The sequence below is a fragment of the Onychostruthus taczanowskii genome, unplaced genomic scaffold (genome assembly GCF_017590055.1).
Source record: "Onychostruthus taczanowskii isolate IOZ18803 unplaced genomic scaffold, ASM1759005v1 scaffold79, whole genome shotgun sequence".
NCBI lineage: Eukaryota > Metazoa > Chordata > Aves > Passeriformes > Passeridae > Onychostruthus > Onychostruthus taczanowskii.
Genome location: NW_024505782.1, coordinates 3,207,753 through 3,233,993, shown reverse-complemented (window position 1 = coordinate 3,233,993; position 26,241 = coordinate 3,207,753). Strand labels below are relative to the sequence as shown.

The 26,241-nt window shown below is 42.1% G+C and overlaps 1 protein-coding gene across 3 annotated transcripts in view; it reads left to right on the top strand.

The window, feature by feature from the left end:
* DYM (dymeclin) overlaps window positions 1–26,241 on the top strand; it is a 210,226-nt gene that overhangs the window by 99,956 nt on the left and 84,029 nt on the right. Inside the window, exon 14 of one of the 3 annotated variants that reach the window (XM_041423559.1) lies at window positions 18,207–18,371. The exons of the other annotated variants lie outside the window; for them this stretch is intronic. Coding sequence (XP_041279493.1) covers window positions 18,207–18,371 — 165 coding nt within the window. The remainder of the gene's footprint in view (window positions 1–18,206; window positions 18,372–26,241) is intronic. 3 annotated transcript variants of the gene reach the window in all.

Genomic DNA, 26,241 nt, shown 5'->3' with positions numbered 1-26,241 from the left:
TGTATGGGACATTCACTGAAGAGTTGGACTCAATGATCCTTGTGGGTCCCTTCCAGCTCAGAATATTCTAAGATTCTCCATGCACTGCTACCATGGGTTTGTGTTTAATTACTCAGAGCTTTTTTATCAGCGGATTGCTGAGGGTGGTACTGCACTGCACTGTGGAGTGCTGCTGATATTAAAATTATATTTAAAAGTAACTACATAGTGCGGGTATTCAGTTTGTCACTTAACACTGCAAGTCAGTTGGCATTAATTCCTTTAACCTATTTGGCAACAGCTTTCGTTCATTATATCTGGCTTTTCTGCAGCTTGCCTGACTGCTGTAGTATATGTAACACTTGGAGGGTCTTCCTCAGATCAGCTGCGTTCTGGCATCTTCTCTCCATGTCATTCTAATAAAATTAGTGACAAGAAGAGGGCTGATCACTTCAGGCAGATGTTTTTCCGGTAGCTTCATGTGTTGGAATCTGTGCTGTTTCCTAAGCAAGCATATGCCACTAGAGGTTGCCATGCACCTCACTAATTAGGCATGGACTTTTAACATCAGATGATTTCATGGGGCTAGAAACACCATCCAGTTTTCCTTTTTTTTCTACATTATCACCACAGCTGCTCATGTGCAGGGCTGTGTGAGACACTAAGAATTCTATTGCTTGCACTTGTGTTGATTTCTTTGGTAGTCACAGAGGTTTCAGTGAGATGCAGGGAATGACATGAGAAAAGAGATTTATGTAAATTCTCCTGATGCTGGTAGGAGTCAAAAGGAATTAGAGAACAATGTGTGCTTTAAAGGGGTGCAGATCAGAGGCCTCTGTAACTTGTGCATGCTGTGGGATGCAGTAGGTTGTACTTGAGTGTCATCACAGCCCTGCTGTTCCTGCTTGCAGAGCAAAGTTGGAGACCTATGTACCAGCTGTAAACACTGTTTTTTTCTTTTTTTAAATAAGTTATGAGTGGTGTCCTTAAACGTCAATGCTTGTAAAGTCTGACTGCACTGCTGTAGTTCCTCACATCTGAGAGGAGGATGAAGCCTTACTCTTCAGTAAAAAAAAGTCTTCATCTTTTTGTAGGGTTATGTTTCTTAAGCTACTGTGAAAATTGCTATCCTTGATGATATATACTGCTGTATTTGAGAAGTTTCAGCTCCCCAACCAAACCATGTATTTACTTTATGGTTTTCTGTGTTAGTAATTTAATTTCTTTGGTATGGTTTCCTCTTACAGAAGTCTGATGGGATTTTCCTGAGCAAAAATGTTTATGACTGTTGTTTAGGAAAAAGACTACAGGATGTTACTTTAAACAGTGCTTTTTCAGCCCTGTTTATGCTGAACTAAAAATTGTCTTTAAGTTGTAATGTGTGAGTTTCTACAGGAACAATGAATTGCTACTGCAACGTATTTCATGTGATCCCAGAATAGTTTCAGTGGGAATGGACTCTAAAGCCTATCTCCTTCCACCTTCCATTCCATGGACAGGGACACCTTCCACTAGACTGGGTTGCTTGAAACCCCATCAAATGTTTTCCTTAAAGTAACTGTAAATAAAATTTTTCTCTATGCCCAATACAACCCTGCCCTAGTCTGATGGGATTTTCCTGAGCAAAAATGTTTATGACTGTTGTTTAGGAAAAAGACTACAGGATGTTACTTTAAACAGTGCTTTTTCAGCCCTGTTTATGCTGAACTAAAAATTGTCTTTAAGTTGTAATGTGTGAGTTTCTACAGGAACAATGAATTGCTACTGCAACGTATTTCATGTGATCCCAGAATAGTTTCAGTGGGAATGGACTCTAAAGCCTATCTCCTTCCACCTTCCATTCCATGGACAGGGACACCTTCCACTAGACTGGGTTGCTTGAAACCCCATCAAATGTTTTCCTTAAAGTAACTGTAAATAAAATTTTTCTCTATACCCAATACAACCCTGCCCTGTGGCAGTGGAGCCATTGCCTGTGTGCTGTCCCTGCAGGCCTTGTCCCCAGTCCCTGTGCAGCTCTCCTGGAGCCCCTGGAGGCCCTGGCAGGGGCTCTGAGGTGTCCCTGGAGCCTTCTCTTGTGCAGGGGAACAGCCCCAGCTGGGCCAGGCTGGCTCCAGAGCAGAGGGGCTCCAGCCCTGGCAGCATCTCCGTGCCTCCTCTGCACTGGCTGCAGCAGCTCCACGTCCTTGTGCTGCTGGAGCCAGGGCTGGGGCAGCTCTGCAGGTGGGCTCTCACCTGAGCCCAGGGCACAGGGGCAGAATCCCCCCTGCCCTGCTGCCCACGCTGGGGATCAGCCCAGGGCAGGGGGGTTCAGGCTGGGGCAGCTCCAGCTCTCACCCACAGCACCCCCAGCTCCTTCTCCCGGGACTGCTCTTGATCCATTCTCTGCTCAGAAAAATTTGTGCGTATCTGTGTTTCAACAAAGAAGAAAAATGCTTATAGAGCATCAAGACCTGTGTGATCTGACCCGTGTATTAGAGGCCACACTGAACTGAAAAATATGAAATTGTTAGTATGTGAGTGTGATGAAATTAAAATTTGCCAATTGCTTAATAATATCATTTAGCAGTGACAATAATGAGATGTGATTGCTGGCTCAAAATTCTCTAGGCTGCTCACATAGGAAGATAAACAAATTTGTCTCCCACACAACTTTAGACTCTGTGAGCTTTCTGGTTTTCCTGCCTTTTTTTCTTTGATGTCCACAGTGCTTTTGGGAAGCTCTTTAGCAGAGAGCTTCCTCTACCGTTGGAGAATAGCAATGGGATAGTTGGAGCAGAGAACTAGTGAGATGGAGTTCATAAAATCAAAGGTGCATCTTAAGGGGAAAAACTTGTAAGCAAAATCCAGGTTGCTGCATTAATGCTTCAGACTTGTTTGCTTTCTAATTTAATTCTCATTTGGAAGTGTGGGCACAGAACAGAAGCGTTTCTTCTCATACAGGAGTTGTGATTTTTAAATTACAAGATTTGTGCTAAGTTGGCAACTGAGATGTGTAAACTGAGCAAATGGAATTAGGTGAATAGAGTATGCAGTAATTTTGTTAAGCTCATCATTCTGGCATCTTTCTTACAGCAGGGAAATGAGTGGGGTTAAATTATAGCAGTTTTTCAGATTAAAAACTTCTTAAAATTGTTCCAGATTTGGGAGTTTAGGTCCTTTGACACTAGGAAACCTTATTTTGAAAGGCTCTTTAATTTCATGGATGTCAGCTTTCAGTAATCAAAAAGCAATATAACACTAGTAAGATGTTCAGTGATTGATTTATAACCTATGCATTTATTAACACATAACATGAAAACTGATTCCACCCTCTTCTATTCCTTCTCCGTTGGTACTGTTGGAATGTGTGGTTTATGTTGCTTAGAGCTGCACAGCTCTGGGGATGGTTTGAAACACACAGGTTTGCATCACACCACAGACACCAGGAGCTTGGGCTTGGGTAGGCTGTAATGGTACTGTAGGAATGATCAGTAGGCAAGGGCTTTACAACCTGGATTCAAATCTTCATCTCTTAATTGGGCCATTAAATTAAATCTCAGTTTACTGATCTCTTAATCATGCCAGAGAAGTGTTCACAATGGCAAGCCCTAGAGAAAAGAGACTGCTCCTGCTCCCACGGCGGCAGACATGGAGAGACTTCACAGGTTAAATTATAACATAATAAACGGTGAAGCTGCTCGGAATTAGTGCCCTGTGGCCAGAGCTTTTAAATACTGAACCCTCTAAGCATCAGCTTTGTACTGCTCAATAGTGAACCCTCTGAGCATCAGCTTTTCCCTTCCTTTTTTAACCAAAAGAAAAGAAGAAAGGAAGGAATTGAGGGTAATGAACAGTTTCACTAAAGCAGTGAAATCTGCCTCTGCAAATAACATGAGGGGAATAGTCAAAAATCCCTGGTTTCTGATAATGAAACTCAAGTACCTCCAGTCTGAGCTGTTCAAGAACAAAAGGTAATTTTTTTGTCCTCCTTTGAATCACATACGGGTTGTGCTAGAAAGAAATTATTTCAGTGATAGTTATAACAACCATATGACTATTTTCTGAACTTTCTATGTATGATTTTTAACTTCAGGCTTATGTTAATTTCACTGTCCGTGCAGGAAGCCCCACAGCCCTACTCTCCAATTCCATGCTTTGGGGGAACCTGTTGATAGAAACAGTGGCTTTTAGTAATTCCTATCCCTGATTATTTCCATGCAGACATCATCTCACTGAGGTGAACAGGCAAAGAGCATTTCTGTGCATATGGCTTCAGGTTATTTATCTACAACTTAACCAGCTTGTTTAATTTTATGTGTTTGCTTTAAAGCAGTAGCTGATGACCTGTTCATCCCAACAAACTTACGTTGCCATATGATACTTTGACTGGTGAATATGTTACTTTGAAAAATCTGTATTGTTTTTTCTCCTTATCCTTACCTGGGTGGTATTTACCATGTGCTGCAAGATACAGGTTATGGCAATAAATTCTCTGCAGAATGGAAGGCTGCAACTGACTGGTTGACTTTGCCTCAGAAATAAGAATTAAAATCCTCAAAGACAATTTAGTGCTTCTTAACTTTGAAATAGTTTGTAACACTTTTGTTCAGAAAAGAAAGCATTTATTGTCTAGCCTGGATATAAAATGGCTTCCCTCTGCCAGAGGCAGGGTAACATGATATATTGGGAAGAAATTCCTGGCTCTGAAGGTGGTAATGCCCTGGCACAGGCTGTCCAGAGAAGCTGTGGTTCCTCCTGGGTCCCTGGAAGCGTCCAAGGCCAGGGTGAATAAGGCTTTAAGGAACCTGGGATAGAGGGAGGTCTGCCTGCCCATGGCAGGGAGATGGAATGAGATGATCTTGAAAATCCCTTACAACACAAGCCATTCTATGATTCTATGATAAAATTATACTCTGTTTATGAGAAACTGATTTATAATGAGATTTTTTTTTTTACCCCTATGTAGTGCAGCAAAAGTGGTAATTTTTATTGAGCATTCCAAGTAGAGTGAAAACTAATGTCTTCTCAGAAAAAGAGCCTCCATGATATTGTCAGGCCACGTTTGAAGGAGGACACTGTTGAAATGGAAGATCAGGCGACTTCAAGCTGCTGAGCCTGAGCTGTGCTTTTCACCTGTGGGCTGCCAGTAGCCGAGGTTGTGTGTGCAGGAGGACACCTGGAGACATTGTTTGAGTCACCTGGTGAAACCTTGGGCAGCTTTTCCTTCTCTTCCTTGAGCTGTCCACAGGCACAGGCTCCCTGCTCTGTGTGCAGTGGTTTTTATACTCCTCATTCTCTGCTCTGTCACTGTTACTCCTCAAACGCACAGAGGGTCTTGAATCCCTGGGGTGCCTTTTTCTGGGAGACAGAAGCGATTTATAAAGATCTCAATAGTGTTAAATAAAAGAAACATATGCTGGCCTTATTAGTAGCTTGTTGACCTAGATTAGCTGTGGGGAAGCTTATAAGCTGATCAGCCATTCCAAAATTGGGAAGTGTCATTGCAATTAGTGGGAAAGGCTGTGACAAAAGGGAAGACAACAATTGTTCTGACAAGGGAAAAGAGAATATTAGTAGCAAATGGGCTCTTGCTGGCATGACTTAGGGATGTAAATAGAATGAAGTTAATTTTTTAAGAGGAAAGAAGCATCCTTTGTTACTGAGAATTGAGTATATTTGTGGTCAAATGTACTAAAATGCTGCTTTAGTTATGTCAACAGCAAGAGCAGTACCCCATGTGTTCTTGCCTGTTTTTGCCTGTGTGTAACATATGGAGGTGAGGTTTTAGGCTGATATGAGCTGTTTCCAACATGGAAATATCATTGAACTTGGTTTAAGCCTGGTTGAACCTGCTGGGGATTCTGAGTGGGACAGTAATACCCTTGTCCCCCATCTGGCATGAGCAGTTGAGTGCCCCACGTGCCATTGGAAGCGTTTGTAGCCCAGGACCCCCAGCTCACGGGTCATGGAGGCTCCCCAGATGGACAGATTGGATCAGTGTGAGCCATGGAGGGATACTGGGGGAGCAGTTGCTTCTTTGTGTGTCAGGGTTTTCTCACATAGCGCAGAGCAGTTAAACTGTCTTATCTTCTGCTCTGCAGTTAATGGCCACAGGACTCCTTAAAAATGGCAGTTTGATTGCTGTTTGGCTTAAAAGGGTATTTATTTAGTATCGGAATATGCATCACTCTGAAAGCTCAACTTTGTATAAGCTGGTTTGCTCTTCCATGGACCACTTTTTGTGTCTCTGCTGACTTGTAGGCAACAACCACCAGGATAATTCTGTCATTTCTGGGGGGCAAGGCACTACTACAACAACTCATTTGTCCTCCGCCATCCAGAAAATGGTGTGGTATTTCAGAGTCCTACAAACTGCAAGTCACTGCCTGGCAGGATGTGTGATTCAAATCTGCATAGAACTGAGGTGTGTTGAAGCCTTGAACCCTGTTTCAGGGCATCCAGAGCATCACATGGGTCACACAGAGCTGGAGTTAGGAGGGAGGAGGCCCCATTGTGACATATTTAATTATTATGAATGGCCCTTTCATCATTGCTGTGCCACATAAGCTCTTTGTAAACAATATAACTTGATAGAGTGTTCAAATTGGGGAATTAAGTTTTTCTTTTTTGGTGTAACCTTGAAACTGTTGATATTGTGAATCTTTTCTGATAGAGAAGAGGAAATATCTGAGGAAACCTGTAGAGAAATAACTATTTTTGTGGTAGACTTCCAGTGTTGTTTTAGAGATGAATTTGCAGAGTAGACTGAGGTCTTTCTGAGTTGTGTCACTTAAGTTTTTGGCATGTTTAATGCTACAGGAAGCAAAAATGAGAAATCAAGTAGGATTATTCCAGTCCTGCTACTGCAATTTTGATTTCTTTTAGCTGGAAAAAAAAAAATTCAAGGTCACTGAGATATTTGCTGGGTTGTGTCCCATTGTATTATTTGAGATTTGGATGTCTAATGAGATGGTCATAGAATGGTTGAATCAGAAGAGACCTTAGAGATATCAAGATGTGATCTTTATAGCTTTTGTGTTCTAAAAAGACTCTTTTAAACCAGTAAGTTTTCCTGCATAAGATTTTTGTGAGATTTAAAAAACCAAGGAATTCTGATAGTGTTTCAGAAACTATTATTTGCCATTCTAGTAGAATCCTAGAAACTGCAGTCTTGTCTTCTCAGTTTGTTTTGAATGGAACATATTTATGGGACAGTGTTCCTTAACAGAAATAGAGGTGACTCAAGAAAATGACTTGCTTGAACCTGTAATTTATCCTCAGTTGCAGGGTATTTGGCTCATTAGTGCTTTATTCTGATACAACATGTACTCTTTCCTGTTTAGAAATTTTCCCTTTAGAAAAAAACCATGCACTGTGATCTGAAGAAATGAATAATGAACTTTTAAGGATTTATCTGACAAACTAAAATGGTTCTAAGTAAACATAAGTATGGAACAAAAATGTAGCCAAAAATATAGCATTAATTATATTTTTTTTCCTTGTCAGGCTGCTGCTTATTTCACATTTTAACTGATGTCATTATATACGTCTAGTGTTTTTCCAGCTCTGCACTGCAGTGAACTAATGTTCCTCTCCACTTGTGTGAAGTCAGGGTAGATATGAGTGGCTGCAGGGAGGGAAGCAGGGCTGTGTAATACCCAAATGACCTGTGTGAGTGCCCTCCAAATGCCTCCTTCCTTTCCAGCACACATGGGAATTTTCAGTTCTTTCAGACCCCACACTTCAGTGAGGATTTTCAAATAGGCTTTCTAATGGATTTTGGGAATAGAAAATAACAATCTATGAAATTTCTGAGTCTCTTAAGTACTCAAACTGAGGTATTTCCTACCACCATGTATTTTCACTGGCATTTTTGTGGCTCTCAAAAACAATATTGCACATTGAATCATCTGACATTTGTAAATGGAGGGTGAAACTATAGGTACAGACAAAAGAATTGGGATTTAACAACTTTAATGTGCAGCGGGTCTTTATAACCATTGAATGACTCAGCCTATTTAACGGTAATGGCCTTCAGCGAGTTTAGGAAATAGCAGGCTTTTAGGTAAAGTAAATGCACTTAGTTTTGTAATGAATTAACAAATTTACTATGAAGTTTTGTAGAGGCATGCTCCTGTGACTCATTAGTTGTGTGCTGGGGTCTGTCTGCAAGTACCCCAGATAGGAAGGGCTCGGATGATGGATGGATGGATGGATGGAGGGATGGATGGATGGAGGGATGGATGGATGGAGGGATGGATGGATGGAGGGATGGATGGATGGAGGGATGGATGGATGGAGGGATGGATGGATGGAGGGATGGATGGATGGAGGGATGGATGGATGGAGGGATGGATGGATGGAGGGATGGATGGATGGAGGGATGGATGGATGGAGGGATGGATGGATGGAGGGATGGATGGATGGAGGGATGGATGGATGGAGGGATGGATGGATGGAGGGATGGATGGATGGAGGGATGGATGGATGGAGGGATGGATGGATGGAGGGATGGATGGATGGAGGGATGGATGGATGGAGGGATGGATGGATGGAGGGATGGATGGATGGAGGGATGGATGGATGGAGGGATGGATGGATGGAGGGATGGATGGATGGAGGGATGGATGGATGGAGGGATGGATGGATGGAGGGATGGATGGATGGAGGGATGGATGGATGGAGGGATGGATGGATGGAGGGATGGATGGATGGAGGGATGGATGGATGGAGGGATGGATGGATGGAGGGATGGATGGATGGAGGGATGGATGGATGGAGGGATGGATGGATGGAGGGATGGATGGATGGAGGGATGGATGGATGGAGGGATGGATGGATGGAGGGATGGATGGATGGAGGGATGGATGGATGGAGGGATGGATGGATGGAGGGATGGATGGATGGAGGGATGGATGGATGGAGGGATGGATGGATGGAGGGATGGATGGATGGAGGGATGGATGGATGGAGGGATGGATGGATGGAGGGATGGATGGATGGAGGGATGGATGGATGGAGGGATGGATGGATGGAGGGATGGATGGATGGAGGGATGGATGGATGGAGGGATGGATGGATGGAGGGATGGATGGATGGAGGGATGGATGGATGGAGGGATGGATGGATGGAGGGATGGATGGATGGAGGGATGGATGGATGGAGGGATGGATGGATGGAGGGATGGATGGATGGAGGGATGGATGGATGGAGGGATGGATGGATGGAGGGATGGATGGATGGAGGGATGGATGGATGGAGGGATGGATGGATGGAGGGATGGATGGATGGAGGATGGGTGGATGGATAGATGGCAGATGCTGGATGGATGGATGGATAGATGGATGGATGATGGAGGGATGGATGATGGATTGATGGAGGGATGGGGAGATGATGGATGGATGGGAGATGATGAATGGATGGATGGATGATGGCGGGTGGCGCAGTGCGGGTCCGACACAGCTGCCCTCGCGTGCCGTACCCTCTGTTGCCGCTGTCTCCTGATACAGGATTTTCCAGGTTCAGGCAGACGGAGGGGATGCAAATGCCTGTGTTAATGAGGGTGTCATAGCATCCCTGTAATCCCATGCAGAGCCTGTGAATTATCACAAGTGTCTAGCCACAGGATAAAAGCACAGGACGTTTCCAAAACAACATTCCCATAGTAGCATCTCTTAAGCTGCTGGCGATATGTGCCTTCCAAGTAACCAGTGCATCTGGGTGATTAAAGCCTTTGCCTTTGTCTGAAACCTCAGAACTGAATAGACACTTCCTCTGAGCTCTTTTAGATCTTTTTTGCTTGTGGGTCATCAGTTATTTCTGTCTGCTTTTAATATAGAAATCCTTTTGTTCTTTCTGATAGAACTTAATCTGTACAGAAATAATTTTGCCTTTTGTAGAAGAATCTCATATACTTCTCATTTTGTTTTCAGTCTATCAGACATCTCCAGAACTTGTTTGGCTTTCATTTCCTTGCCCTCCTTCACTATAAATACTTTCATGCATAAAGATAATACTCCTCTCATAAGCCTGTCCTGTACACTTGGCCAGTACTGTGACAGAGTGCTGCTTCAGGGCATGGGAACTTACATCTGTGACACATTATCACAAATAATCGCTTCTTAAGCATTTAAATAATTTTCATCCTTTTCTGTGTTGTTATGGCACCTTTAACCCCATGGTGACCCCTCGCCGCCAAACTGCTGTTTTGCAGTAATGTAATTTAAAATCCTGTCATCACTTTATGATGTAATATATAAATTTAGGGATACTTGTATCTGAAAAGAAGGCCTGCAGGAATGAAGTATTTTTAGAAATCTATGAGAATGTTACTTAGAAGATTACATTAGCTGGGGATCAGTGAAGAAGGAAAATGTCAGCAGTGGAGAAGATCAAATCAGGATCACTTGGGAACTGACATATCCATGTCCATAGGACCTGGTAAAACACATCCAAGAGTGCCATGCGTGTTGACTTGTGCCCGTACAAGACCGCTGTGTTGGATCACATCTGGAAAACTGCTTCCAGGCTTTGGGCCCCTAGACATAGCAGAGGGGCTTCCGGACTGGAAGGAGTTCTGTGGAGGGCCACATGATGGCTGGGAGCTGGTGTGGGAAGGTGGGCATTGGGCTTGTTTAGCCTGGAGGAGAGAAGGGCTTGGGGCAAGGCTGCAGTAGGGCGTTCACAGAAAGGGTGAGCAGCATTCTCCTGTCTATGAGAAGGCTGCTGAGAAGGTGGAGCTAGGCTCTTTATACAGAAGGGTGTGGCAGGAAGATGAGAGGGAATGGTCAAGAGGTTCCAGGCTTAGGGAAAAATGCAATTTTTCATGGTCGTGGCAGAATTGGCAGAGCAGCACAGGGAATTTGTAGAGTCTCTCACCCTGGAGACTTCTGAGACAACCAGATAAACCCCTGCTCAGGCATGGATACAGTTTTAACCCTGCTCTGAGCAGAAGGTTGGGCTAGAGTCCCCCTAAGATCTTTCTCATACTAATTATGACTCTAATCTAAGAATAATAATTCGAAAAATACTTAAACTGTGTGAAAAATTAGAAATTTCTTAAGTAGTTTAACTGTGCTAACACCACAGTGTTAGCACAGGGCAGAAACTGGCCCCAAAGAAGCCCAGAACATCTTTCCATGAGCATGGGCATGTCGATCTTTCAAAGTGTTCTTGGTACTGAAAAACAAATAGATAATTAGATTTCTGCCGTTGTTCATCAGTACCATAGTTCATCGTGTCATCGGTGGCAGTGTACTAAAAACAAATGAAAAGTTCAATCCAAAATTCTATTAATTCATTATGCATATGATGTGTTTTACTGCAAGAATCACAGAATCCTAGACTGGCCCATGGTAGGAAGGGATTGTAAAAATCATCTCATTCCACCCCTCCTGCCATGAGCAGAGGCACCTTCCACTAGAGCAGATTGCTCCAAGCCCTGTTCAACCTGGCCTTGATATAGGCAGAGAGATTATTTTCCTTTCTTATCTTTATGCCTTATGAAATAACATTAATTGGTGATATTTCAGGCAGAATAGAAATCAGTTCTCATGGAGTGGATGATCTAACAAGTTGTTATCATAAATGTGGTGTTTGAGTACAGAATGTATTTCGCTTGGGTTTGTCTTTGGGAACAGAGGAGTAGTGGCTAATAGGACTTCCTAGAACACAAGTTATCAAACATGAACAGTAATGCATGTCGTTACATTCTGCCCACGAGTACAGAGGTAGTTTAGTGTGTTGACTAACGTGCTAGTTTGATTAGCTTATACTTTCATTTATTTTTCTTTTAAAGACTTTCATATTGGCTTTCCTGTAGAGTCATGTTGTAACATAACTGCCTTTTGAAAATACAGTGATTAAGTCTTCAAGCTCAGGGAAAGATGTTATTTGCTGTGCATTTTTAAAATTCTGCCACAGAAACAATATGACCTAAATATTTAATCAGGCTTAGTAGAATTGGCTTTTTTTTATTGCTACAGATTAATCCAGTTTCTCTGAGCTAATACACATGGCATGTATGTCTTCAAGACCTTTCTTTTTCTCAATAACTTTAAAGATTTATAGCTCTCATAAAATCTGGCATGTGCCAAGAGGAAGATTATGAATTACAATTACTTAAACTGGGAATTTTTCTTTTGAATCCTGTATATGCTGTTTCAGCCTAAGTTGTATTTGTAGAGAGGTTAGTGAACACTGGTTTTATACCACGTTTCTGTACCCTGCCCGACTTACTTCCTTTCTATGTCTTTAAGATGTTGGCCTGGTGCTGTTTACATTTTTGCCTTTGCCTATTTTAAAATAACAGTTGTTTCACTAGAGAAAATATCAGCTTTCTAGTTTAAACAAATAAGTGGCTTTGCATGTTTTGCTTAATGCTGTTGTCTTGTTCACGTCTTAAATTTTGGATGAAAAGTGAATGTAAATGTATAATGAATTTCTGCAGTTCTTTTTTTCAAACTTGTTTTTGCTAGGTGTTTAGTTTGTGGCTGTAGCCTTATGTTCACTTCTTGAATTAATGTGGAGTTTGAGTTAAATATTGGAAGTGATATGATCACCTAAACCAAAATAATTTCAGTGACCAATTAGGATGTTTAAATTTTCAGAGATATTTAGGAAGAATCTTCAGCAAAGTCTTATTTATTTGTTGGTTTTGACTATCTGCTAGTTTCACACAAGTTTCTTGGAAGGCTTCCACATGATTAGGGGGATAACTAAAGCTGCAGGAAGCTGTGGCATCCTTTGTGCCATGGGATTCCCAGAGGGAAAACCGCATCCTGGCATGCATCACACACAGTAAAACTAGTTGGTCAAGGGAGGGGATTGTCCCACTTTGCTCAGCATTGTTGCAGTGCCATTTTGGGCACTGTCATGCAGCTCTAGGCACACCATCTGAGAAAGATGTGAAGGTCCTTGGATGCTTCCAGAGAAGGGCAACAAAGCTGGTGAAAGGGCTGGAAGGAGTGTCCTGTGAGGAGCAACTGAAGAGTCTAGACTGGCCTAGTTTGGAGAGAAGGAGGCTGAGGCACAACCTCATTGCTTCCTGCAGCAGCTTCCTGAGGAAGGGAGTCACCTTTTCTCCCTGGGACCTAGTGATGGGATGTGTGGGAATGGTTCAAAACTGCCCAGGGGAGGTTCAGACTAGAAAGCATTTTTTTACTGAGAGGTTTGTCAAAGCCTGGAACAGCCTTCCTAGAGAGATGGTCCATCATGGAATCCCAGAATGGTTTGGGTTGGAAGGGACCTTTAGTCTTGTATCATTTCAATTCCCTACCATGGGCAGGGACACCTTCCACTGTCCCAGATTGCTCCAAGGCCTTTCCAACCTGGCCTTCCAGGGATCCAGGGATAGCCACAGCTGCTCTGGGTACCCTGTGCCAGGGCTTTAGCATGGTTTAACTTGGTCATCCCTGAACTGGTCAGGCAGTTGGACTAGAAAGTTGTAGGTCCCTTCCTACTGAAAATATTCTTTTCTATTCACATGGCAACCTCTGCCTTCCCTCTGGCTCTCCACATCAAACTCCCATAGATTTTAAAATGTGTCTTTGATGCTCTCGTTTAACTCCTGTCATCAGAATGCCTTTAGTGACTGGGGTAAGAAAAAGGAAATAAAACTTTTCTTTACGTTCATCAAATCTGCACTTAATTGCAAATAGATGTAGACATACTGGGTTAATTTTTGTATGTGTGTAGAAATTGCATGTTTGCCCTACATGTGTCTGGGAGACAGGCAGTGATCAGTGAGTACAGTAGAGGGTCTCAGCCTTCATTTGAACTACTTCTGGTTCAGACAAATTTAAAAAGCTCTCAGGCAGAGGACCAGAGCTCCAGGATTACGGAAGTTTGGGATAAATGGGTGAGAGTATTCTCACAGCAGACAGATGAAGGCATTCACCTCTTAATGAGAACAGGCTGCCCTTGCAGGGTAGCAGAGGAAAGGACAGCTCAGAAGTTGGGGAAACTTAAAAGCAGGACCAATTATCCCTTTGAGCAAATTAACTTCTATTTTTCTTGTTCTAGGAGGTTGGTACGGCTGACTAATATGGTTTATTTGGGTTTTTTTCCGTTTCTTTTTTTTTCTTTTCTCTTATATTTTTTTCTTTTGCCAATACTGCAGCTTCCTCCCTGCCCTGTCAATTTATACCAGGTGCTGGGCAAGATTAGACAGGGCCATGATCAGAGAAGGAATCACTAAGGGATGCCAGAAACATCCCCTAGTGAAGAAGAAAAAATTCTTAGGTAGCAGGTAGTTTACAGGCTTCTTCACAGATGTCAGGTTCTCTGTGCTGTCTCTTACAGTATCAAATTACTTTGGGTAATTAACATTATTGATGGTTAATAAGTAAGCATTTTTATGGTGGTTTTGGTGTTTTGTTCAATTTTTGTCTCTTTCAATTCTCCATCCTCAATGTGTGGTAGAGAAAGTGAAAGAAACCTATGAAAAGGAACCTATTAGATTAAATCCTTGGAGCTTTCTAAATGCTGCTTTCTAACTTTATAAAGACTGAATTTGGTGCTTTGCCATGATGCCTGTCAGTTTTGAGCATCTTATGTTACCTTAAAAATGTTGTTGGGTTTCCACATTTATGTTTCCTTCCAGCTGATATTCTGTAATCACGGAGGGTCCCAACTGATCCAGTATGAGAGATGGGAACTACCAGACAGAAAGGATCTTGGCACTTTAGTCTCCAAAATACTGATGCTGGTCTCTGTTGCCTTGGATCTGAAAGTTTTGGGTTCTTTGGCTTTCATGGCTGTTAAAGACAAAGAACTTTAGTATCTTGAAGTTTTGGTGGAGCATATGGAATTTTGTTCATAATTTAAACTTCTGTTGAATGTCACTAAGTATTTTGTGTAGTGAGAAGGCAAGAGAGGAGTTTTATTATTTTCATTACCATAAATAGAGTGATAGGTACTGTTATATATGAATAGTTACCTTTTTTTGATTTGGATAACTCAGGTCCACCCAGATTTCCCTGACAGAGTTTTGTAACAAGGCACTCTAAGCTTTTAGAAATGGATACTGTCATGTTGTTGTATCAGAATTCAAAATGTTGATCAGATGGCTTTCTGTATGAGGAGATTACAGTCTTTTGAAGTGGGATTTCGTAGTGTGGGCTACAGTTTTGTTTTCCAGGTTAAACAGGATACCTGAATAGCAGACATGCACACACACACACACCTGAAATCAAGTATGATTGTCTTTATTTTTTGCAGTAGTGTTTTTCAAAAATTTCAGTACTGCATTGTAGTTGAAGATCACGTTTTGCTGTAAAGCAAAAGAAATGTGGCCCATGAAACATGCAGAAAACAAAAATTTCAGTAACATGTAAAAGTAGATGTACCTGGAAACTTCATTTCTGGTGGATCAAGTAAGCTTATTTCAAACTCACAAGCAGTCAGTGAAAGGTGATGTCAATGTCTCTTAGTGTACATGGTCTTAAAGGAACTCTGCTCTTAAGCCTTGATTTTATTCTGATTTACTTCAGAGGATTTAATAACAGAAATGCTTAGTTTTCAATTTGATGTAAGTTCTGCTGGTCAAAGTGGCTATGAACAGTCACGGAGTAACAGGATTGCATTGCTCTTGATGTGAGTTTAATGACGAACTTCTCAGTAGACAAGTCCAGCTTTGAAAATAGGAACGGCCTATGGAGGGCAGTGCTGATGACACTCTGTCACCCTGGATGTGTCTCCAGAACCTCTGGGTGATGTTTTGGCAAAACTTCTCCTCTTCCACCACATACCGTCACCTCTCCCTGTTGGTCAGTTAAGCCTAAATATGGTGATGGTGATTACAGGATCAAATCCTGTTCTTCACATCTATGGAGAATGTTGACAGGGGTCAAATACAGTTGTTATCTCTTCCCCTTGTGGAGTGAGCCTGGCCCAGCTGGGGCTGTTCCCCTGCACAAGAGTAGGCTCCAGGGACACCTCAGAGCCCCTGCCAGGGCCTCCAGGGGCTCCAGGAGAGCTGCACAGGGACTGGGGACAAGGCCTGCAGGGACAGCACACAGGCAATGGCTGCCACTGCCACAGGGCAGGCACAGATTTTGGGATCTTGGGCAGGAATTGCTGGCTGTGAGGGTGGGCAGGCCCTGGCCCAGGGTGCCCAGAGCAGCTGTGGCTGCCCCTGGATCCCTGGCAGTGCCCAAGGCCAGGCTGGATGGGGCTTGGAGCAGCCTGGGACAGGGGAAACTGTCCCTGCCCATGGCAGGGGATGGAAGTGGATCGGCTTTAAGGTACCTTCGAACGCAAACCATCCTGGGATTCTACAATGGAAGACCTATTCAATTTCTTGATAAATCTAACAACACTGAATAACTGGAAGGAGTTTTCTAGTAAAAGGCCTGGTTAGATAAAGTACATGGTAACAGCAGACTTAGAACCATTTAAATCTTCAAAACATCATCATTCTAAATTACGCTCTTTATTTTGGTTTTGGAAAAAAATATGTGGCCTCTCCAGGTAGCTGGAAGGGGGCAGGCTTGTGGGTTTTCTTTAGTATGGGACCCAGTAAATCCTTTATCGTGTCCATCCCTGCCTTGCTCACAGCATGCTATGGTCAGGAAAGCAGAAAAGGCATGAAAGCTTGGGAAATTATGTCCTTGAAGCTTCTTGATCTTCTGACAATTATCATGTCTGCAGATGTAGTGCCAAAAGGGATCTTGTGTTCTTAAACTTCCAGAGCAAAGATAGGACTGATATAATCCAGCAGTGAGTGTTGTTTAAAGCAAAGAAGAGGGAGGTGTTGGTTTTGATGCAGTCTTGGGCTTAAAGCCCCGCTGGTTGCACTGATTAGGTGTTAGTGACACTCTTTTTTGTCCTGTTTTTTGCCCAAGGTACACAAATGTCTCAGGAAAGTGTTTCAGCCAGTGTGACTATGTCACATAGGGACTTAGAGAGACGCTAGCTTGTGACATGCACGTGGTTGGGTGTATAACCCCTGGGCCAATTTTCCACCTATGAAGCAATGAAACAATGGGGGTTTTTTGATTTGGTGAGGATGCTGGAGCCTAGAGTTCAGTTGTTGGTTCTTGCCAAAGTCAGTAGAAGAGACTTCATTTCATAAATCTCCATGGGAAACTTTCTCAATTTAGCACTCCATGGGTATGTCTGTCCTGGAGAGAGCCATGTCCCCTGGCTGCAGATGAGGACAGCAGAGCCTGGTAGGACCATCAGGAGCTGACCTTTTTGTCTCACAGTATATAGGGGTGGTTAAAGCACTTCCTGGAGAACTTAGAATCATAGAATCGTTAAGGTTGGAAAAGATCGCGAGGATTATCAAGTCCGGCTGTAAGTCCACTGAGACACATCATCACATCACATCATCATAATTGGCACACCCTGGGCTGTGCACCCTTATGCCATGAAATATTTTCTGCGCAAACCCTATAACAAAAGGTAGTTGAGGTTATATTTTCTATGTGCCTCAGAGTTTTCCAGTGATGCAGTGTGTTGCAGGTGAACTGCACTAATGAATTTATTTTCCTTTCCATTATGAGTGGGAGGATGTCCTGTGCATAGGCATAGGCAATATATCTCTTACTCAGGTGTATTCAGGGTTGCTTAATATCCCTTTTAAATGTTTTATTGCTTGCTCTGTAGTTACTTCGTAGAAGTGACTGTAGTTCTTCGTGGAAAAGCTGGCCAGGTCTTAATTGAGTAACTCTGTTGTGATTAAGCATCGCATTTGAGCAACTAGAATTAAACACAGGAATGCTCTACCACTGAAATCCCAGGCTACAAGAGCAGTCCACACTGATCAATGACTCAGTGTCGTTGTTTTCCCTTTAAGTCAACTGTCAGTTTTCATGAAAGGCAGTTAAATTTTGTGAACATTCTTAGGTCTTTTTTAAAGGTAATCTTTGTAAGTCAGTGGGCAGTCTCCTGCATTTATTGAGAGAGATAAAACTTTTCTTAAGATGGTACCGGGAACAAAAAGCAGGGGGGAGGATGGAGAGAAATGACACACACACGCAAAAGAAGCCCAAATTCTTGTGTCTGATGTGTGAGACTTGGCGAATTCCCCGTGCAGCAGTGACAGAACCAGCTTGTGGGCACAGGGGCAAACAGATCCCTCTGTTTCTTGAAACTGTTTTATGTCAAACTGCTCCATTGCTTTCTTGGCATCTTCCATTGACTCTTGGCACAAAAGCCAGGGATTTTAAACCATGACTTAGCTTTCTTAAAGGAAAACACCTCTTTTTTCTGTTTTGTCTCCCTCTACCCTTGTCTTTCAGTTATACCTGCCGCCACTTGCGGAGATATGTGTATGTCTTGGACAAACTGTATTTCCCCCACTCCCACTGCTCTACGCTGCAGCATTGCTTCTCGACCCTCAGTGACAATGGAGAGGAACTCTTGTCTTTAACTTGTTCTCACATTCTCAGATCCTATGCTTCCAGGTTATTAACCTCTCCTCTCCATTTACTGCATGCTGCATGCCCTGTGACTGATCTGTGCATGTTTTCAGTTAACTGATGAATAATTTTAATTTCTAAGGGGATAGTTTGTGTCTTTATGACATCCTTTATGTATATTCTAAAAAGTGTGTTAGATATGGGAGTCTATTAATGGTTTGGTTTGTCTTTTAAAATTTAGAATAAAAATTCTTTGGCCTTTAGAAACTTTAGATGCTTTTTATGTTAAAGTATTTTAATCCATTTCCAAAGCCTTGACGTAAGACCTTGAGCTGTGATTCACAAAACTTCCATTGCAGTTGCATAGTTTGTTTGGAATTGGTGCAGAGGTTACATGCAAGTGCCTAATGCTTCTTGACACCCATTGTTTTATTTGTAACGTTGTCTGTATAATTTGCTTTTCAAGAGTAGAAATGATAGAGCTTTTGCCTCAAGTTCAGGAAGTTTTCTTGGAAGTTAATCACAGGGTTGTTTGTGCTGGAAAAGCCCTCCAAGACTGAGTCCAAACATTACCCAGCACTGCCAAGGCCACCACTGACCCATGTCCACAAGTGCCACATCCACACAGCTTTTAAATCCCCCCATGGATGGGGGGAACCCACCTCTGCCCTGGGCAGCTGTGCCAGGCCTGGCCACCCTTGGGGTTAAGAAATTTTTCCCAATATCCAACCTAAACCTCCCCTGACACGAGTCCATTTCCACTTCCATTGATTGTTACTTGGGACAATGAAAGATCTCTCCTTTTTGTATGTCTGATTATTTTTAATTATAAAGAATAAGAATTATGAGAATCCATCAGCCCCAAATCCTTGTTTGTGATAGGGAATTATAGATGCTTTTCAGAAACTGAAAAAAGGGTGAATTCAAAAGTCCTACTTGCCATACCCAAAGGACTTCCCTTAGCTGTTTATTCCGAGTAAAAATTAAAGTTTTACTATTTCATTGTTGATGCTGTGGATAATTAAATATATTAACCTAGTCCCTAGAAGCTTTGGGAAAAGGAAAAATTTGCGTGACAAAATTGATCAGAACATGGAAGGCATCCAGGGTGGAAATGCAGCTTCCCAGCTAAGCCAGCATACAATAGCAAGGGACCACACAGTAAACATAAGTAAAACCAGCTTGATTGTCAAGGGAAGAAAATACAGCATGCAAGCTGAAATAGCTCTTTTTGTACAAAAGAAAAAAAAATTATAGTAATACATAATGATGGAGAATTACTCTGAAGATCTCAACAGGACATGAAAATCTAGCTGTCCCAGGGGCATTCTCCAGATTAATTTGGAACAGGGACATAGTATTAAAGTAGTCAAAAGCCTGAGATTTCAAAGGCTTATTTAAAAATGAATACTAATAATAAGTGCAGTCTACACTACAATCTTCTTTCAGATGTAATGTTTTACATGTAGAAATGATATACTGAAAATGTGAAATAAATAGTGTAATTCTTCCAGCTTGTTTCCATGAAATTTTGGTAATTCTGTGCAGCAACAGCACTACACATTGAGCTGACAAAATCACCCTTGGGAGACTAAGTGCTTCTCTGTGGATATTGCATCTTTCAGGTGTTCTGTGGATGAAAGTAAGCACTGATAACACTGTATGTGTTTTCATGTAACAAGCTCATGAAGTTTTTAGAACAAAAACATTAATTTGTAGTAACTCCCCACTTACCACAACTGATGGAGAAATTTTTTACTGGTATCACTTTCTGAAATGGGGCTTATGCATCAATTGACGTGTATTAGAGTACATCAATCTAGGAGACAGTAAAATCTCAGATTTTCATTGCAGGTTATCTTTTTCTAGATAGGAGGAGAACAGAGGATTTGAATAGAAATTACTGCTGTAAAAATATAGAGGTAGCTGGTTTTTATGGCTAATTCTCTGTTGTTGTTTTGATATTGGATGATTAGAGAAGTACAGTCAGGAAATTTGCCTGTCTAAGTCTGTAAGTAGCATTGAATACAACAGCATAACTGAGGTGTCAAGAGGTTTTGTTTGAATTCATGCATTTATCCTCTGTTGAGTACTACAGTGTTTTATTGTGTGATCAGCCTGTTTGAGAAGAGATGGAATTTACAAATTACTAAATGCATAGGATAATTAGTTATGGTGATGCATAAATCACCACCCCCCATCCAGTATTCTTGGCAAAGAATATAAATTTTAGTCCAGAGCAGAAGGTCTCTAATGATTCTCTGGTACCCACAGATGGTGTTGCCTGTCTTTGTACTTATCAAAGAATTACAGTTTTCATTGCTATTTTGGTAGATTTTATGTGCAAATATATTAATGTTTGTATTAAACATGTTCAGCGTGGGCAGCAGGGCAGGGGGGATTCTGCCCCTGTGCCCTGGGCTCAGGTGAGAGCCCACCTGCAGAGCTGCCCCAGCCCTGGCTCCAGCAGCACAAGGACGTGGAGCTGCTGCAGCCAGTGCAGAGGAGGCACGGAGATGCTGCCAGGGCTGGAGCCCCTCTGCTCTGGAGCCAGCCTGGCCCAGCTGGGGCTGTTCCCCTGCACAAGAGAAGGCTCCAGGGACACCCCAGAGCCCCTGCCAGGGCCTCCAGGGGCTCCAGGAGAGCTGCACAGGGACTGGGGACAAGGCCTGCAGGGACAGCACACAGGCAATGGCTGCCACTGCCACAGGGCAGGCACAGATTTTGGGATCTTGGGCAGGAATTGCTGGCTGGCAGGGTGGGCAGGCCCTGGCCCAGGGTGCCCAGAGCAGCTGTGGCTGCCCCTGGATCCCTGGCAGTGCCCAAGGCCAGGCTGGACAGGGCTTGGAGCAGCCTGGGATAGTGGAAGGCATATGTGTCCATGGTGGGGATGTGGTGATAGATGGTCCTTCAGGTCCCTTCCAACCCAAACGATTCTGTGTTTTTCAGATATCTAGTGTACCATGGATGTGTTAGGACCTGGTGGTGATGTGGCACGGACACACCACACCCAACACTTATTGGACAGCCAGCACTAGTTAAAGGAGGGAAGAGGGAATGCAAAATAGCACATATTTTGATCTCCCACAGAAAGCAAGCCCACAGCACCAGTTTTCCAGGCAGCTTTCATTGGGATCTAGTGCCAGTCTCTTTAGGTCTCTTGCAAATTCAAGAAACATAGTGGATAGAATACCCATTTTATTATGCACAGCATTAGCATAGCATAAATATTGAGCCTGGGTTTGTAATGCAAAATTCCTAATATCTAATAATTCTGTTGTGACTGTGCTATGTATTTTTTATTGCAGTGACTGTGCTTTGTGTTGTGAGATATGTTTGCCACTTTTACTGTTTCCTTTTGCATTTCATATTCATTGTGTGATGTTTTAATGCTTGTGTGTGTTGCTATTTTGTTTTAAACCTCTCTGGGTTGCAGTCAAGCTCAGGAAAATTGCTTTTGAAGGCAGACTGGCTTAGTGCTTGTACTAGCAAAGAGTCAGCTAACAAGCAATGATTAGTTCTGGGATGCTGAACAAATTATGGACAGTTTTAGTTTCATAGCAAGCTTGACACTGTGTGTGAAAGCAGGAAATACAGTTTTGCTGAGCCTTGTAAATTGGGTAAATATGTCTTAAAGTTGCAGAGGAAAAATTTATTATGGATTAATTTAAATTAGGGGTTTTTCTCCTAGATAAAAAAAAAGACCAAGAAATACGGTATCAAAGTGACATTCAGTGTACCCATCTTGCTTATCTTTTATTACTTAATGCTAGGTTTGTTTAAACAGCAAAATGTATCTCATAAGATTATAATGCTCCCTTTCAGAAGTGTTTTGGCTTTGTCTGAAGTGTATGGAGAATGAGCTTTGCAGCCATCTTTCTCCCATGCCATCAGAGTCAATGGAATTATGCAATTATATTAATTTAAGAATGTGCCGCCTTAGCGTGATCACAGCCTTGGAGGTTAGCTTTGAGAAATGCTGCTAATTTACTAGAAAGGTTTTGATGCTGCAACCTGATGCTCAAGTGCTTCTTAAAGCCAACTTGAATTTATTATCCAGTTTCCAGTTCCCTTTTCGTTGGAGTGCGAGCTGTGCTGGGGCACAGAGCCTGGATCCCAGTCCTCTGTCCTGGTATGGATTACTGGCCTGACAATGCAGGAAAAGTGTTTAGGTATCATCCTCAAAAGCAGCTTGAGCATTTGCAACTCTGATGTATTTTCTTTGACTTTAGTCTATGAAAGGAAGGTGGAGAAAAAGGAAAAATATGAGGAAAACATGTTTCTTATTGAACCTTAAATGGCTTTTGCTTGAACTAATTTGATTTGCTATGTGGAGATGTGCAGCAGTTCATATTCTTTCAAATGAGGCTTGACAGATGTGAATTCTTTTTCTCTGATAATCATGAGCATTTGTTGCCATTGAGTTTTTAGGGAGGTAGTGTGAAAAACTCACCCTAAGTGCAAGTGAAATAGTCAATGCATCAGCCTTGTTTAGAGTCATTAAATGCTTTGGGTTGGAAGGGACTCTAAAGCTCACCCCCTTCCAGGGACCAGGGACACCATCCACTATCCCAGGTTGCTCCAAGCCCTATCTAACCTGGCCTGGAACACTTCCAGGAATAGGACAAACATTGATCCTTACTTCACTGTGAGCTTAACCTGTCAGAGCTTTCATAAATGGCCCCACATTTGTCATAAGATTAAAAGTAGAGTAACGATGATGGCAGAATCTGGATCTGTCACAGGCAAGAACCAGCTTCACTTCATTTATCACTAAAGCAGGCTATTTTTGGAATGGTAGATAGCACAGTTTAAAATATTTTTCCCCTAAGAAAAATTTATTTCTCCAATACATGTAAAAAAATTGGTAGATTTAAGCACTTTTCAGAAATAAACAAGCTTGGGTTTATGGATGTTTTTTTGTGTTACTTCTGCTGTAGCTGTGTCCTCTGACAGCAGTTTTTTTTTTTTTTTTTTTTTTTTTTTTTTTTTTTTTTTTTTTTAACAATACTGAATAAAAACGTTATTTTTCTGCAGGATATTTAAATAAGATTCTGCACTTTGCTTCCAAAGCTGGCATTTTACCAAACATCTTTTTCCTTCTCTTTTTCCTTTCTCTTCCCCCAAACACCATTCAGTGGTCTGTGCTCAGCATCCTGCCAAGCTGAGAGGCTGATGGAAACTGGATTGGTACCATTCAGGGACTGCAGTGTCATTGCATTATCAGAAAGTATCATTATGGGTGGGCTGGGGAATTTTTCTTATTATTGAAACATATGGCATAGTATCTCCGTCTTTTAGTGTCAGAGTTAGAAATGGTACATTTTTGTGACAGCAAACAATTTTTTTGTCTGAATGCTGTGCCACTGATAAATTCTGACTGCTTCCATTACCAGTGTTAAACCTGAAGTCTCAAAGGTGTTTTTTTTTTCCTACTGGGCTTAATATGCACAGTTTTACTTTTTATTTTCAATGCCTCACCAACAGTGAGTTGCTGTAATTGTCAACCAGTAGTCATTGGGTTCAGTGGTTATGGTGTATTTTAAACTTCAGTCTTAGACAGACCGTGGAACACCTGACAGAATTTAATTCACTTAAGAAGTAAATAGAAGCAAGAACAAGTGGAAAAAGACAATCAAACTGCATTAATATTTCTTCAAGGATTCAGGCTGGTTTGTTAATACCCATATGCTGAGATTTCTCTGGAGTGGCCTGTAAATTTCTATGGAAACTCTGTTCTCTGAGCTTCCATGCAAGATGGTTTGTGGGGCTCAGTTTCTGAGCTGGGGGCACGGCTCAGGAGATGAGGCTTTTTTTTTGGCTGCTGCATTGGTGTAGATCATTTCCCCAAAATCCAGCTCATTTGGTCATTTTTCTTTGGGAGAAAAAATAGAATTTAAAAAAAATAAAGGTCAGAGGTTTGTTGAACGAATATAATTTAATATCTTATTGCTTTGTGATTGTGATTTTTAGTCAGCTGCTCATAATTTTATTGAAGGCTTGGAATTGTTTGTTATGGAAGGATCACTTTACACTCAACATCGAGTGACTTGGCAGAGCACAATTGTTTATAAATAATTCTATTACAGACTATTTATCTTTGTACTGCACAGCATAGTGATCAAGAAACCAGTGAGATATAAAATCAATGGTGTGGGTATTCATTGGGTGAAGAACTGCCTGGCTTGCAGGTCTCAAATACAGTTTAACTGGATGCTTATCAAGTGGGTGGAAACCTCTGCATCGATTTGTTAAGTCCTGCCCTATTTAAAACTAAGCATCAAAAAAACTTTTTAGGGGAGGAGTGATCAGTGAAGGGGAGAGATTGCTGATATAAAAAGGTAATTGTCTAAGCTTAATGAAAGCAAGGTTTTCGTAAAGCTGGTGGAGTTCCAGACACATAGATCCTGCCACAAGATAAGAGGAACAGGTTGACTTTGAAAGAAATCAGAAGTACTCTATGGCATTTTTATGAGTTTACTCCTTAAATTATTTGGGAGATTGAGGGTAAATAAATCCTTTGATAAGGGTGCTCTTTAATAAGATTTGTGGGGGTACAGCAAGGTTGGATTTCAGGGAAAAGCTCTTCCCCCAGAGGGTGCTGGCACTGCCCAGGCTCCCCAGGGAATGGGCACAGCCCCGAGGCTGCCAGAGCTCCAGGAGCCTTTGGACACCCTGCCAGGGATGCTCAGGGTGGGATTGCTGGGCATCTGTGCAGGGCCAGGGGTGGGACTGGGTGGTCCTTGGGGGTCCCTTCCAGCTCAGGGTATTCTGTGATCCTAGGCAAAAGTACAATGCACTCCAGTAGCTAGAAAGCAAACCAGCTGTGACTGGTCCATCATGGTGTATGAGTCACTGGAATAACAAGGGCTCTGGATTTCCCTAGATTGGAATTTTTAAATGAGATTGGATGTTCTCCTAAAAGATATGTCCAAGTCTAGCCAAAACTATTGGACTTGAAGGAGGAAGTAGCTGAGGGAATTCCTATGGCTTGTGTCAGATGAGTGGATCAAAGTGGCTTCTTTTGGCATAAAAAATGGAAGTTACAGGCAGATTGCCATGCAGGATTTTGTTCATTTGTTTGCCTTACAGATTGCTTTAAAAGGCTGCATTTTGATTTGGAATATTCTCATTAAAAATTATATCTTCTCAGGTTCCCCAGGTGATTTGACCCAAATAGTACAAAACAGCACAGGTTGCCAAAACTCTTAAATTCTCATGTACAAAGAATGAATTTGAATGGGGAAAAATTGCAAGAGTGAGATTCTTTCTCTAGAATAATCTTTATTCCTCCCACCCTGGTAAAAATCTATCACAGGCATGTTCTAGATGCATTCTCATGTGAAGCTAAAGCACATCTCGATCACTTGGAATTATTTTTAATTGGATGCTTATGAGCCCACATTCCCATGAGACAAAACTGGAACAAAATTACTTTCACACATTTCCATTGTAGCAGTATGTTCAGAGTCCGGGGGTTTTGCATTCCTACGTAACGTCTGGCATTTAATCAGCACTGGGAGGGTGTCTTATTCTTTAGTAAGTATGTAAATAAGCTATTGTTTTGGGAGTAAAAGGAGAAAAATACCATAGCTTGTCTGAAGAATTCAGGAGAATGCTAACAAAATGTGTGTCAGTCTGAATATACCAAAACAGCTTATAGCTGAAAGGAGAAAGAATTTATACTCCTCTCAGCCAGTTATATCCTTAGACTAAAAAGCCTTGCTGAGATCCAGCCCCTCTGTAGTCTTTGCTGACTTCCCTGGGTGCACCTCTCCAGCAGCTTCCTTAACTCAGTGCCACTGGCAGCAGGGAGTGCCCTGCAGGTATTCTTGGCTTTCTGCATCTAGGTGATGCACTCGTGTCTGCTTTGATTTCCCAAACAGCATTGCATGAACTTTGACTAGTGAAAGCA